The 14,237-nt window shown below is 41.8% G+C and overlaps 1 protein-coding gene across 1 annotated transcript; it reads right to left on the reverse strand.

Annotated features, from left to right (window-relative positions):
• Positions 1-7,278: 7,278 nt before the first annotated feature.
• LOC135425686 (uncharacterized) lies at positions 7,279-12,786 on the reverse strand. Its single transcript, XM_064678239.1, has 3 exons — positions 10,906-12,786; positions 8,091-10,452; positions 7,279-7,427 (listed from the first exon to the last, which is right to left on the reverse strand). The coding sequence occupies exons 1-3, from the start codon at positions 12,784-12,786 to the stop codon at positions 7,279-7,281; spliced, it is 4,392 nt and encodes a 1,463-aa protein (XP_064534309.1).
• Positions 12,787-14,237: the final 1,451 nt, after the last annotated feature.

Here is a 14,237-nt window from a genome sequence, read left to right on the forward strand (position 1 = left end):
TGTCACCGATTGCTATGGCTAAAAAGTTACTGCTTGCTTTTAACCTCCTCTTGTGCTTCCTCTCCTTCTGCAAGCTTTTCTTAATTTTTTTTTCTCCAGCCTTTTTACCATTCTAGTGAGCAGAGTTAGGTGTTTAATGCAATTAAAGCATTTCATGATAATGCAACCAGCGAGCCTGGCCTGTGCTGTGCTCAGTCAGCGAGCCTGGCTGCTGTCAGTGACAATGCAGAGAGCATTATCATGGGAGATATCTAGAAAATGTTCTCTGTGGGAAAGGAAAATGTGGATTATGTGATTCCTGGTAAAAATACCTCTGGTGATTTGTTGGCTGTGGCATTTTTGATTTGGGACAGTATCATCGGCTCTGGAGACTCAGCAGTACTTGTCAGCAACCAGGGCTGCTCTTGCAGAACTCTGAAGTGGGGCCCCAGAAAGTGTGTGTTCACTCTGTGAAATATGGCCAGATGTTTTATAGCTGCACAGTTGCCTCCTCCTGAAGTTGCCAGTAATCCTTGGAAGTTTTATGCTGTAATGGCCAATTGGTATTGTACTGCCTGTTGGAAAGAGATTTTCCATTTTGTAACCTCATATCTTCAAAGTCATCACAACCAAGGTTCCACTTTGACATATGCAGCATCCTCTTCTCCTTAGCATGGAGCTCATGGACACTTTTGCTGGTGCAGAGCTAGGCCATGAGTGGCCTGGGCTGTAATGGGCCAAGGGCATTAATTTTTTTTCTCAAGTTAGGCAATGCTTTTTGCTTTTTTTTAATGTTGATGTCTTCCCATGTCCTTCTGGCCCCCAGTACTAAAATCTTAGGAACACCTCTTTTTGGAAGCAGGTGTAATGGAATTGTGTATGACCTACTGCAAGCACAAATTTACTGTGTGTGAAAGCAAGCATTTACATTATTTTCCTTCCCACCAAAGCAAGCCTAGTTGGAATGAAGCACAGATAAACAGAGTGTGTGCAGCCCAACAGCAAGGTATGGTGAAAGCAGAGCTGTAAAATGGAAAACTGCTTAATAGAAAGAACTGTGCTGATTAGCTTCGGAGTACTCTTACTGGACAAATAGAAATGTGTGTCCAAGTGTGACGTGTGGACATCAAAAACGATGTTGGCAAATTGGAAGGTGTTTGGGAAAGAGTTACAGGAAGATTTGAAAAGAAAGACTTAGACTCCTAATCTCTTAACTTTGTTTGAAAAGAAGATTAAATGATTACTTGAAGAAGAGATCTGTGATAAGATACTCTAGACAGCACTAGATCATGTTGGGCAGCTGTAGGTAGATACGGCTGAGCTGTATAGTTTGGGCTGTGGGTGTAACTGAGCATTTGAGAAGCTTCAGAGTGTTGAGCAGTGGCTGCTGCTTGAAATCTGTGGTCACAGCTGAATTCTCAAAGCTGCAGATCTGATGAAGCTGTGGAACAAGTGTTCTTGTTTGCATTAGATGGGTCTGACAATCAGAATGGAGCAATGGCAAAAACAATGTACTGAATTTTCTGATGAAATGTTACAAGTGTACCTGGGCAATGTGGCTGCCTCTGTTATCTGGGGAAGACACGAATTCGATAAAGCAAAAACTAGTAAGTGAAAACTGTGAGGAAGACTTTAGGCCTGTTCTTTGTTCTGTTCTCTGTTGGTTCTCTTGATGCATTACGAAATGTTGAGGTGATGTACAGAGATTAAAAGACATCTGATCCCTTCTCTAAAGGGTGTAATGGAGAAAGAAATCTGCTAGTGATGGAAATATATTTAAACCACCACAAGCCCCTTGAGTTAGAGCTCTTCAGTGTCAAGCTCTGCTTAAAAGCTGATGAACTGGGACTCTGCCAGTGCAGCCCATGGATATGTGGTAGGAGGAATGAGAAGAGGGTTTCAAACATTGGAAATGACAGGCTTCAAGTTTCTTATTTTAGTGTTTGCCAGGCACTGATTTACCCTGGACAGAGCCTCCTTTCTCTCCATGCTGTTTGTGTTGCCATAATGCATCCTTCTCATTCTGTCTCTTCTTAAATTTCCTTCCCGTGAGCCAGACCTCATCCTATGTCAGTTCTCTGCCAGAGTGCTTTCATCTGGGAAATTTTGTAACTTTTCATTCTATAAAGGTGCAGGTATCACAAGAGTCTTAAGCCGTTTGCCAGCTGGGACTGAAAACAGACAGGCTTGACTTCTGTAGCAGGACTTGAGCCATAACATCCCAGTTGTATTTTCCTCAAGGTCAGAGACATCTAGAACTGGGATGTAACTTGGGCCCACATTGGCTTATTAACAGCAGCTCTGAGATGACACCTCTGTCAGTGTTAACTCACTGATCCTGCTGTTCAGATGAGTCTCCTCTTGTGGTTACCATGAGAGCACAATATATTATTTCATTTGCTTTCTTCAAGCATCCAGTCCACACTGTTGCTTCATCTGAAGCTTTCCTTGAAAAAAACAACGTTATGGTACCCAGCTCCTCACAACTTCTGAAGAGGAGAGTAATATACAGCTTGTTGAGGTAAATGGAAAGATTTTGCTTGAGCTATGTAGTCTTTCGAACCAAGAGGTGAGTCAGAAAGTCATTGAGACAGATGCCCAAGGAAAAGAAAGTGATTTTAAAGGGAAATGCATGCTACATAAGAATAAATTACAAGGTAATGTGATTTACTAAAGTGGGGTTTATAACAGTTGAAACTGGAGTGGTTTTTAATGCATGATTCCTGCTCATTTATTGTAATAGTGAGTTTACAGAACCTACAGTAAAGCAGTCTATGAAAGATGTAACTTTTTAAAATTCAACTGCAAAACCTAAGAATTTCTCTGTACTCAGTTAAAAAGAAGTATGGCATTATGCTAAAAACATGTATCCTTACAGGCTATTCCTCAGGGTGACAAATCTCAGTGGTGTCATTTTCCAGATATGTTTGATTATAAATCATTCTCTTACCTCAAATTGTAAGAAATTGAATGTTCAGTTTTATACTTAAGACGTCTTTGAATTTTAATTCAATTTACAACAGGTGTGATATTTTCTTTAGTTCTAACACATCGTTTTCAACTCCACAGAGTATATTTCAGTACAGTTTTGAAACATTTCTTTGGTAGTAAGCACTTCTGTCTTGGCAATACTAGAAGTGCTTTTCCGTATCAGCAGCAGTGCATGAATGCTGAACGCTCACCAGAGAATTGGGCTGGAAGTTGAGAGAGATTCTAACTCAAAAAAGCAAATGCATGACTGGTAATTGCATTTAGAAAGTTAATGTAATATATTTAAGAATTAATCATCTTTGATGCAGAGTTTGTTTCATACATGAAATTTTTCACATCCCAAAATTTCTGAATAAAAGTTCATCTTAGAAGGAATTATAACGGAGGAAAGTCCATTGTACTTACAGCACCCTCAGGACCTTGAAATCTGTTTGTGTTTCTACATCTCGCAGTCAGGATGCTGCTGGGTGAGAATTTGCCTGTTGTACGCTGTACTTTTGAAGACAGCTCACAGCTCGGGGGGTGGCATGTGCTGAAGCACCACTGCACCGCTTCGCTGAGGGTGTCCAGGTTTAGTCCTGAGCTGGAGCAGTTGCAGGAACTGTCAGAGGGATCAGAGAGGAGTTTGCCTGGAGAACAAGCAAAATCTGTTCTGTTCATAACAGAGCATTTTCATTTCTGTTGGGTCTTTATACTGATGTACATCTTTGCACTTCCTTCAGGGCTGGGAGTTCCTTCTCTCTCATCAGTATATGAGTGTTTGAAAGCTGAGGTGGGTTTTTTGCCAGGGTTCCACAAGCATACCTATTGAAGGATGTAAATGGAGTCACACATTAAAGCAATATTTTATTTTTTTTATCAGAAAAACACTGAGAAAAACCAAAGCCATTTTTGATGTTGATATTCATCATTTAGCATTTAGCAGCTATAATAAAATTTGGGGAAGCAGCCAATGTTCTCAGTGAAATATTAGTGCAGCTCTCCCTGGACCTTTATTGCCATGCTGGTTAACTCTGCAGGGGGAAGTGAGCAAAACCTCTGGGAGGGCTACACTGAATACTGTATTTAACACCAGAGGGGAAAAAATGCCTAGTAAAGTTTTTAGCAATCTTGGCTTGAAGGGTAATTTTCTTGTCAACTCTCTAATTAATGCATCACATATTACAGTAGCCCATTGTTATTCCAGAATGCCAAGGTGCATTTCAGACTGAATTGCTGTTTAACAAAACACTCGGCAGATTTATTACCCTCAGGTGATTCTGTCAGTCAGCATTTCCCCATGTTTAGCCTGAAGGAGGCAGAATCAATTTTGGTATCTATTTTGTGAAATGCCAAGCTATTTAAATTAAACCACACGTATATACACAGCCCCCTAGAAAACCAGGACTTGTATTGGACCTTCGTCTTTTAGCAGAAAAAACAGGAATTACCCTTGCGAGCTCCTTGGGACATTTGCTCCGTAATCAAGGCATCATCTGCCACTTCCAATATGTTGGAATAGTGATGCCAATTTTATGCCCCAAAACAAGGCGCGGAGAAACTGCTCAGAGACAGAATTTCAGTCTATAAGCAGGAGGTATTTATTTCACGGCCGGGGAGCAGCCAGGTCGCCCTGGACAAACTGCTCCAACTCGAGAAACACACAATCCAACTTTTATACACGTTTTGCCAAGCAATTACATCATATATTATGAATATTCATTACATTGCAACATCTACTTTTAATATTCATAACAGGTGGAGTTGAGGCGGAGTTAGAGGCGTGGTCCTTAATTTGGGGAGAACTTCGGTGGGAGTTCCGGTCTTCCTTCATCATGAACCTCGTGTCCTTTTCATCATCATCCTCCTAAACTTTTGAACCTTCCCTAATTTGGGTAGCTTCCTTATGAATTTGGCAGAGAGTTTCGGTATTTGGCACCAATACCTAATTTCTTGGCATGTCCCTCTCTTTATCTCTTTGGTTTCCTCCCCATATGTCTCTTTTTGTGTGTACTAGCATTTTCTGTTCATGTTTATGTTCTCCTGTGTCAGCGCGACCTGTACCTCAGTGAATTTATTGTCTCCGCTTTCATAATGCTGAATTCTATGTGCCTTGCTAAAGCTTGCTTCTACATTTTGTGCTTAACTCTTTATATTGCTTAAGTTCGCTTTTCAGGTGTTACCTGGCTTCATTTCCCCCCTTTTCTTAGAACTTACGAATTCCTTCGTCAAGTTCTAATCCTAAAGGTCGCTGATATGCTTTTATCATTGCCCAGATCATTTGGGTTCTCTTGACCATGGACCTTAACTTACACCACAGGCATATGTTCATGAGGGTTAACAAGAGCATGCCTATAGCTATAATCAATATGGGGTGTACTAGGTAGTGAAAGACTTGAGTTGCTGTTGGAGAGTACCCTGTGAAAATGTCCCACCAGTGATGTTGACCTACTTGTGCGACTTTCGTCAAGATATTTTTTATACCTTCTGAATTATGCTCTACTTGCCACACCATGCGTTGGGTCGTTTGATTCACCTTTTGAGCTAACTTTCTTACTTCAGGATGCATAAGCATTTCTTTGAGAAGCTTAGTATCCATGCCTATCTGTAGTTTGGGTACTTCATGATACAAAGTGTACTCAGCTTCGATTAACTGCTGTGTGGTTATGGGTGCAATATAGCTAAAGTCACAACCTACAATTTTGGTGAAGTTACATATACAAAAGTTAGTATCATTAGTCACTTCAAGACAATTATCTATTACTACATCAACACAAGGGGTTCTAATACAAGCGCATCCATTTCCTATATAGAATACTTGTGATCGGGTTCTATTGTGCGGAAGCATTTCAAAAGTGCATATACTGTCTTCAGCATCTAAGCATAAGTCTTCAGCTTCTACTATGGCATTTTCGCAAATATAACCTAATTGTCCTTTAGGAATACATGCTTCTGTGCTAATTGATTGCCACTTATTCTTAGTGTTGTCATAGTTTGCCCAGACATTATGATCTACAGGTCTGACAATGACATCTTGATGTATAGTTCCTAATGTTAGAATGGGGAAGATAGCTCTCTCTTCTGCAGCGCTGATGGTGAGGACATAGGCCTCAACATGTTCTTGTTGTGGATCATAGGTAAAATTAACTAATTGCCACCAAGCCTGGTGGTCTATTTCAAATCGTGTAGTGGAGCTATCTCTTAATATTGTTTCTCTTATTTCTTGAGGCAGTATGCCTGACATTCCTTCTCTTAATATTCCCGCTGCTACTGACTGTATCCATTGTTGTGTTTGAACGCACTGGATAGCAAGTGCAACTTCTTTGCTAATATCTCCAGCGTAATCAGCAATCTTGACAAAATCTTCAGCGGTGTGGTCAGCTATTAGAGCCATCAATTTAACTACTAAGGATTGTGTTTCTGCTAAAGTTAGCATAGATGAGCTTAAAGGTACTTTAAGCTTACCTAGATTGGAAGTGACGGTACTCAACTTATTTAGTATTACCTCTTGGTCTATGGTGTTCATTATACCAAACCCTGTGCCAATCCATCCACTTATATCTCTTTGTGTTCGTTTGTGAAGTGACCTAGTCGCTAACCAGGCATTCCAGCCTTTGAGACTTTGCTTTACGAACGGCTGGCAATCTTCTTGTAAGTGTGTAATGTCTGTTTGAATGTTCATCTGTACCTTCTTTAGAGAATATGTAGGATTTAGTAGTAACTTCAACTCGTTTGACTGTCTTATTACTTGAGGTCCTATCAAAGTGAAATTATGTATTCTTCTACATTCTACTTGTGGAGTGATTTCACGAGATGGGTCTTTAGCTAGTGAAATTCTTTTTCTAACGGTGTCAACACCTGGAGGGTTTCCTTCCCTATTACAGGTGAATGTCACTGAATGATTTAACTCGAATAGAATTTCACATTGTGCTCTGCCTCCTTCAAAACTATCCCACTGACATGAGATTGGTCCTGGCCGTTGAGTCCAAACAATGGGCTGACCTTTTTTTATTTGGCTATAAGTGATTAAATCCTGTTTAGATTCATCTGGCCAGAATTTAATCATCAGTGTTAGTTTATCTGTTTTTCCTATTAGTCCCTCAACTTCTCGACACCCTATTTGAAATTGGTCTCCCTTTTGTGCTATGAGATAGCCTGGGTCTGGCGTGTAAGGTTGTTTGTTATGTAAAATATAAATCTCCATTTCCGGGAAATCACCTTCGAAAGGTAGTTCTATGTAAGCATTAGACCACGGTCCTTCAGAGGTAGAGTTTTGAGATAAAACTATACTTATCAGAAGTCCAATGATCAATGTTGAAAGAGCCGGATTCATGATGCCAGGTCTTCTTGCTTATCTTCTGGAGCTTTCTTGACTCGAGAGTAGTGAATCCATGTAGGTCGTTCCTTGATCCTAACCGCGGTGAAGGTGGTCAGCAGCACTTGGAAAGGTCCCTCCCACTTTTCTTGTAGGGGTTTTCCTAAAAGATTCTTAACATACACCCAATCACCGGGGTTAAATGGATGCAATTTACAGTCAGGTTGCTTGGGCTGGTGTTCTATTACTACTGCAGCATTTTTATCAAAATGTTTTCCAACAGCAATTACATAATCATATATATATTGATTGCCTATTTGGTCTACAGCATCACTATTTACAACTTGCATAGCATAAGGTCTACCGTACAGAATTTCAAACGGGCTCAACTTTTCTTTTGATCGAGGTTTGACCCTCAATCTAATCAGAGCAATAGGCAGAGCTTGATACCATTGTAAGTTAGTTTCTTGACATATTTTAGCAATTTGTTGTTTAATAAGATGATTCATCTTTTCCACTTGCCCACTGGCTTGTGGCCTGTAGGGCGTATGCAATTGCCATTTAATTTGCAATGCTTTGCTTATTGCTCTCACAACTTTTGCACAGAAATGTGTACCTCTGTCTGAGGATATACTCCTTGGTATTCCAAATCGTGGTATAATTTCGTTTAGCAAAACTTTAGTTACCTCCCTCTCCTTGTTTGTTCTGCAGGGAAATGCTTCAGGCCACCCAGAAAATGTATCGGTTAGTACCAATAGGTACCTATACCCCCCTTTTCTTGGGAGTTCAGAGAAATCAATCTGCCATACTTCACCTGGGAATTTACCTCGACTTATTGCTCCCTGATGTATCTTGGTCCCTGTATTTGGGTTATTCTTCAGGCATCGTTCGCATTGGGTTGTAACTTGTTTTACAGTAGTGAATAATTTTGGCCCTGCTATTCTAGTTTGCAAATACTGGTAAAGCGGGTCTAAACTCCAATGTGTTTTCTCATGTTCTGTTTTCACAAATTGCCACATTAACTTCTCTGGTATTATTAATTGTCCTGTTTCTAATTGACCCCATCCATTGTCTAATAATTTGCCCTTGTTCTTTTGAATCCATCTATGATCTGAGTCCTGATAATCTGGTTGGAAGTCGGTATTTAGCTCTTCTGGTATTAGAGCTGTTATAACCACTTCCTTGGTTCTTGCAGCAGCTAATTTAGCTTCTGCATCAGCTTTCCTATTTCCTATCTCTGGAACAGTGTTACCTTTTAGGTGTCCTTTGCAATGCATTATGGCCACTTGTGCTGGGAGTTGGACTGCTTCTAACAATCGTAGAATTTCTTCTGCGTGTTTGACTGTTTTCCCTTGGGCGGTTAGCAGTCCCCTTTCTTTCCAAATTGCTCCATGAGCATGTACGACGGAGAAGGCATACTTAGAGTCTGTCCAAATATTAATTCGTATGCCTTCTGCCAATTCCAGGGCTCGGGTAAGAGCTATTAATTCTGCCTTTTGGGCTGAGGTCCCTGCAGGTAAAGGATTTGATTCGATTACCTCTTCCGTTGTGGTTACTGCATAGCCTGCCATTCTTACTCCTTGCTTCACGAAGCTGCTGCCGTCCGAGAACCAGTTGTCTGCATCTTCAAATGGCTCTTCTTTGAGATCCGGGCGACTGGAGTAGACTGCTTCGATGGTTTCTAGGCAGTCATGCTCTATTGGTTCTGCTGACATTCTTCCTTCTAGAAATGAGGCTGGATTCACAATGTTAGTTACTTGAATGGTTACGTCATCTGATTCAGCTAGGATTGCTTGGTACTTTAGGAATCTGGAAGGTGACAACCAATGGCCACCTTTCTGTTCTAGTACAGCAGACACAGTGTGGGACACTAACACAGTCATTTTCTGGCCCATCGTGAGTTTTCTGGCCTCTTCTATATTTATGATCACTGCGGCCACCGCTTTCAAACAGCCGGGCCATCCTTTGCTTACTTCATCCAGCTGTTTGGAGAAATAGGCCACAGCTCTTTTGTGTGGTCCCAACTGTTGCGCCAAGACTCCTAAAGCCATCCCTTGCCGTTCATGAGAGAACAGCCAGAATGGTTTTGTTACATCAGGGAGGCCCAAAGCTGGGGCTCTCATGAGTTCTTGTTTTAGTCTCTTAAAAGCTCCCTCTGCTTCGGGAGTCCAAACTAGGATACTCTTAGCTTCCTTTAATAAATCATACAATGGCTTGGCGAGTACCCCATATTGGTAGATCCATAAGCGACACCAACCTGTCATTCCCAGAAAGGCTCGTAGATCTCTCACCGTTTCTGGTCTGGGCATCTGGCAAATGGCTTCTTTCCTCGCTGTTCCTAGGGATCGTTGTCCTCTGGAGATCTCATATCCCAGGTATACTACCTTTTCTTGCACCAGTTGCGCTTTCTGTTGAGAGACTCGATATCCACTTAGTCTCAAGAAATTCAACAAAGAAATAGTCCATTTAACACACTCTTCTTCTGACTCAGTTGCAATCAGCAGATCATCCACGTATTGCAGAAGAGTACCATCCCCCTGTGGCCTTTCCCATTGTTCCAATTCTTTGGCTAATTGATTCCCAAAGATTGTTGGACTGTTTTTGTAGCCTTGAGGTAACACTGTCCAGGTTAATTGGGTCTTTCTCCCTTTACTCACAGATTCCCATTCAAAGGCAAAAATCTTTTGGCTTTCTGGGGCTAAGGGAAGGCAAAAGAATGCATCTTTTAGATCTAACACTGTGAACCAAATTAAATTGTCCTTTAGCTTAGTCAAGAGGGTATAAGGGTTTGCCACCACTGGGTGTAGAGTTTTAGTTATTGCATTTACAGCTCTTAAATCTTGAACCAGTCTATAAGTTCCGTTTGGTTTCTTCACTGGCAGGATCGGTGTGTTATAATCTGATTCACATTCCACTAATAGTCCTAATTCCAAAAATTTCTCAATTATGGGTTCGACCCCTTTCCTGTCTTCTAATCTCAGGGGATACTGCTTCCTTACTACTGGTCTTGCTCCAGGTATAAGTTCAATAGCAATAGGTGTTGCTTGTTTGGATTTCCCAGGTACATCAGTGGCCCATACCAATGGGTATGCCTCGCTCATAATTCGCTCGATATTACGACTCTCAGGTTTTGGTTCTATGCAACTGATTGTCAGACTTAAAGCTGCAATCAGTTGTTCTTCATTTACCTGGAATTCGAGTTTGTCTTTGTTGAATTTTATTACAGCTCCCAAATTTTCCAGTAAATCCCTTCCTAGTAAAGGCTTTGGAGAATTTGGTAAATATAGAAATTGATGGATCCCCATTTGCTTTCCAATTTTATATTTAATAGGTTTTAGGAAGTAAGCTTTTTCTGGTTGGCCTGTTGCTCCCACAACTTGTACAAACTCATCACTCTTTGGTACTAATTCTTGATTTAAAACTGAAAATGTTGCTCCTGTATCAATCAAAAAATCTAATTCTTTTTCACCTTCCCCTAGCTCCATTTTAACCAGTGGGTCTGCTAGGGAACGACTCACCGGTCCCCCTCAGTCACTGCTCTGATGTGCAATGGCAGTGTTTGCAAGCCTTTCTCTTAGCTGGGGACAGTCTCGCCTCCAATGGCCTAACTGAAAGCAATTGGAACATTGATCTGGTCCTACCCTGATGGGTTGGGGTCTGAATCCTCCCCTCCCTCTCATAGGGTAACCACGACCTCTACCCCTGGCACTTGTGTCTTGGAATTTTGTATTTTGGGCTGCCACTGCTACTGCTACGATCCGAGCAACTCTTTTATCTTCCCTCTTTTTCTCTTCTTTTTCTCTGTTGTTGTATACTTCCCAGGCCTCATTCATCAATGTCTCTAAATCTTTATTTGCTGGATGTTTAAGTTTTTGTAGTTTCTTTCTAATATCTGAAGTGCACTGCCCCATTACTAGCCCTAGCAGTTGTTGTCTCCCTTCTTCCGATGCTGGGTCTAAGGGTGTGTATTGTCTCATGGCAGTCCTAAGTCTATCTAGAAATTCTGAGGGACTTTCATCCTTTCCCTGTCTAACATCATACAAAGCTGCCCAGTTAATGGCTTTAGGTATTGCTTTCCGCAGACCTAATGCTATTAGCTTCCTATGTTGCACCAGCAGCTCATAATGATTGGGGTTATTTGGATCCCACTCTGGATTTTTACTTGGGAATACAACTTCCAATTCTTCGGGCAATACGGCGGCACTATCTCTTCCTGTTTTCAATACCAGCTCTTTTTCCGTTTCTGTTAATTCTGACAGCATTACTTCTATATCACTCCAGTCGATATCTAGGTTCTTTGCAATCAACTCGAACCTCTTAGCCACCCCCTCTGGGTTCTTCCTAAAATTCCGGGCTTCTTCTCTCCAACTATTCAAATCACTTGCTGTGAATGGTACCTTTACCCGCCCCCGGTCTCCTGCAATGGGCATTATCTGTCGAAGGGGAGCTACTGTATAACTTCTCTCGATTCCTTCTTTTGCTTCCTTTCGAGCTATAGACCTGGTGTAGTGTGGGTGGCTAGTTCCTTCTCCAGGGTCGTCTTCTTCTTGGGTTCTAGTGTCTATTCTATTCTTTCTCTTTTCTTTTCTTTTCCCTCGTTTCGGTTCTTCGTCCTCACTTCCTGTTCCTGCCCAGTCATCTTCTCCCAACCTTCTGGCATGGTTCACACAGTCTAGCCGCCTCTCTTTCTGGGTTTGGAGGAGACGCTGTCGACGCTCAGCTTGCCCGGGGCTGCTCTCTTCGTCTTCTTCTGTCCCTCTGGTATCTCTCTTATCATCTATTTGAATCACTATGTTTAACCTTTGGGTGTTGTCTTCCTTTTCCCCTTGAATTATAATGCCACTACATCCTACCTTGGGGGAATCGCCCCCTTTTTCGTTACCTCTTAGCCTTGGTGGGCTACTTTCGTTCTCATAACTAGCATCTCTTGGTGTACTACTTTCCACTCTGTGGATACTGTCTTCTTTTCTCGGTGTACTGGTATCCCTATTCCTGCTGTCCTTTGGTTTCGATGTGCCACCCTCTTCTCCATAATCTTCTGGTCTCGTGGGGCTACTCTTCTCTTTATCGCTCTCCTCTCTGTAACTTTCGGATCCCTGTGGACTACTCAGTCCCTGCGAGCTGCTTTCTCCTTGGGGACTCTCCGATTTTGATGGGCTACTTTCTTCCCAACTGTCTTTTGATTTTTGAGGACTAGATCCGGTCCTAGATCTTCCTAGCTCTAGTGAAATATCCCCTAATAGGCTAGTGTCTCCTTCACCTTCTCTCCGCTTTGGTCGTGGTATCCCGTATCCTGGAGCATATGGTTGGTACTCCCATAAACTTATTCTACTTTCTTCTTCACTGTCCCTTCTTTTTAATTTAAGACACTGTTGTCCGATACTACAAGCATCACAACAACGTCCCTTTGGTTTCAGATTTTTCTTATCCTTTTCCAAAGCTAAAACCAAGGGGTCCTGCGGTGCAACATTTACTCCGCATTCTCTCTGCCACTCAGGCTTATTCCTGAGCGTGAAAAACATGTCGCAATACATCACTTCATCCCACTTGCCCAGTCGACGGAGGAACAACATAAGTTGTAAAATAGTGTTGTAATTTGTTGTCCCTTCAGGTGGCCATTTCTCATCATCATCTAGTTTATACAGAGGCCACCATTGCGTGCAGTACTTTAAGAGTGTTTTCTTGCTTATGTTTCCTCCTGGGGCTCCCCCTAGATCTCTCCAATGCTTTAGGATACACCCCAGGGGGGTTTTCATATTTATGTCCTTACTTTGCTGGCTTCCCATTATTATCGTAGGGCCTGGTGATGTAGTGATGGATAAGGTTTGTGAGAGGTAGGGGCTTACCAGACAAACTTATAGGGTGCTCTTCCAGATTTTTCTACTATCTGTGCGTCAGTAATATACCAGCTAATCTGGGGATCGTGTTCCCAAACGGGTATCCAACCAAGGAACTCTTCCAATACTAAAGGATCGTATCCCAACCTCCCACTCTCCTTTTCTATTTTTCTTATGAATTCCTTTACGTGATATTCTATTATGTCAAGCAATTCTTGTCTCTGAATTCGTGCTTCTATGTCCAATCGGGCTAGGCTTCCACCAATGTGTTCACACTGTGTAGCTTTCGGTATGTCAGTAAATTCTACTTTAAATCGCAATACTTTCCTTATCCTATTCCACCGTCTTAGAGTATTTCTGATTCTGCCCCAATACTTCATGTACACAATCTCCAATCGCTTCGTCCGTTTCTGGCCTGGCTCCTCGCGGAGAACAGGAACCGCAGAGCGGGACTCCCACTCGCCCCGCAGCAGAGCCGCGTCTCAATCACACTCACATTCACACTTGCACACTTGATATAGGAGAACTTTCCTACCTTCTGGTTTCTATCTGAGCAATCTGCGTTACCGAGCAAGGTCGCGAGATGGCGCCGCAGACCGAGAGATATGGCTTTGCTGTCGGCTGTCCGATTTATGTTACCACAAACTCACAGGATGTTGCTGCAAACTATAAAACACACTTCTTACAGAAAATGCAACCAAGATGTTACAAATATCTGTCCATGAGTGTGGCAACAATAAAATCTCACCCACTTAGTTTCTGCCAAATCCTGATTTGACCAACAGCGTATACAGTAGAAGGTAAGGGTACGATTGAGCGCTATTTCTTGTGTTCCTCTTGGACCCAGAATATATTTACCACAATTGTTACACAAAGCTCTAACATACAGTGAACAATAACAGAAAGGACAGATTTTAATCCTAGGATTTATACGTGCCGGCAAGAGCTTATTCACTTTTATAGAACTGAGATTGCAATCATTTCCCATATAGAGTTAAAAAGACGTCTTAAGAACTATACCATATATGAAAAACACAACATCTAATTTTTTACAACAGACAAACAAACTGCTGCAAGCAATGAAGCAGCTTATTTTAGTTTCGTTTTACTCGTTGACAAAAACCAAAACATTTAGC

Source organism: Pseudopipra pipra, chromosome 21 (assembly GCF_036250125.1).
Source record: "Pseudopipra pipra isolate bDixPip1 chromosome 21, bDixPip1.hap1, whole genome shotgun sequence".
NCBI classification, from domain to species: Eukaryota; Metazoa; Chordata; class Aves; order Passeriformes; family Pipridae; genus Pseudopipra; species Pseudopipra pipra.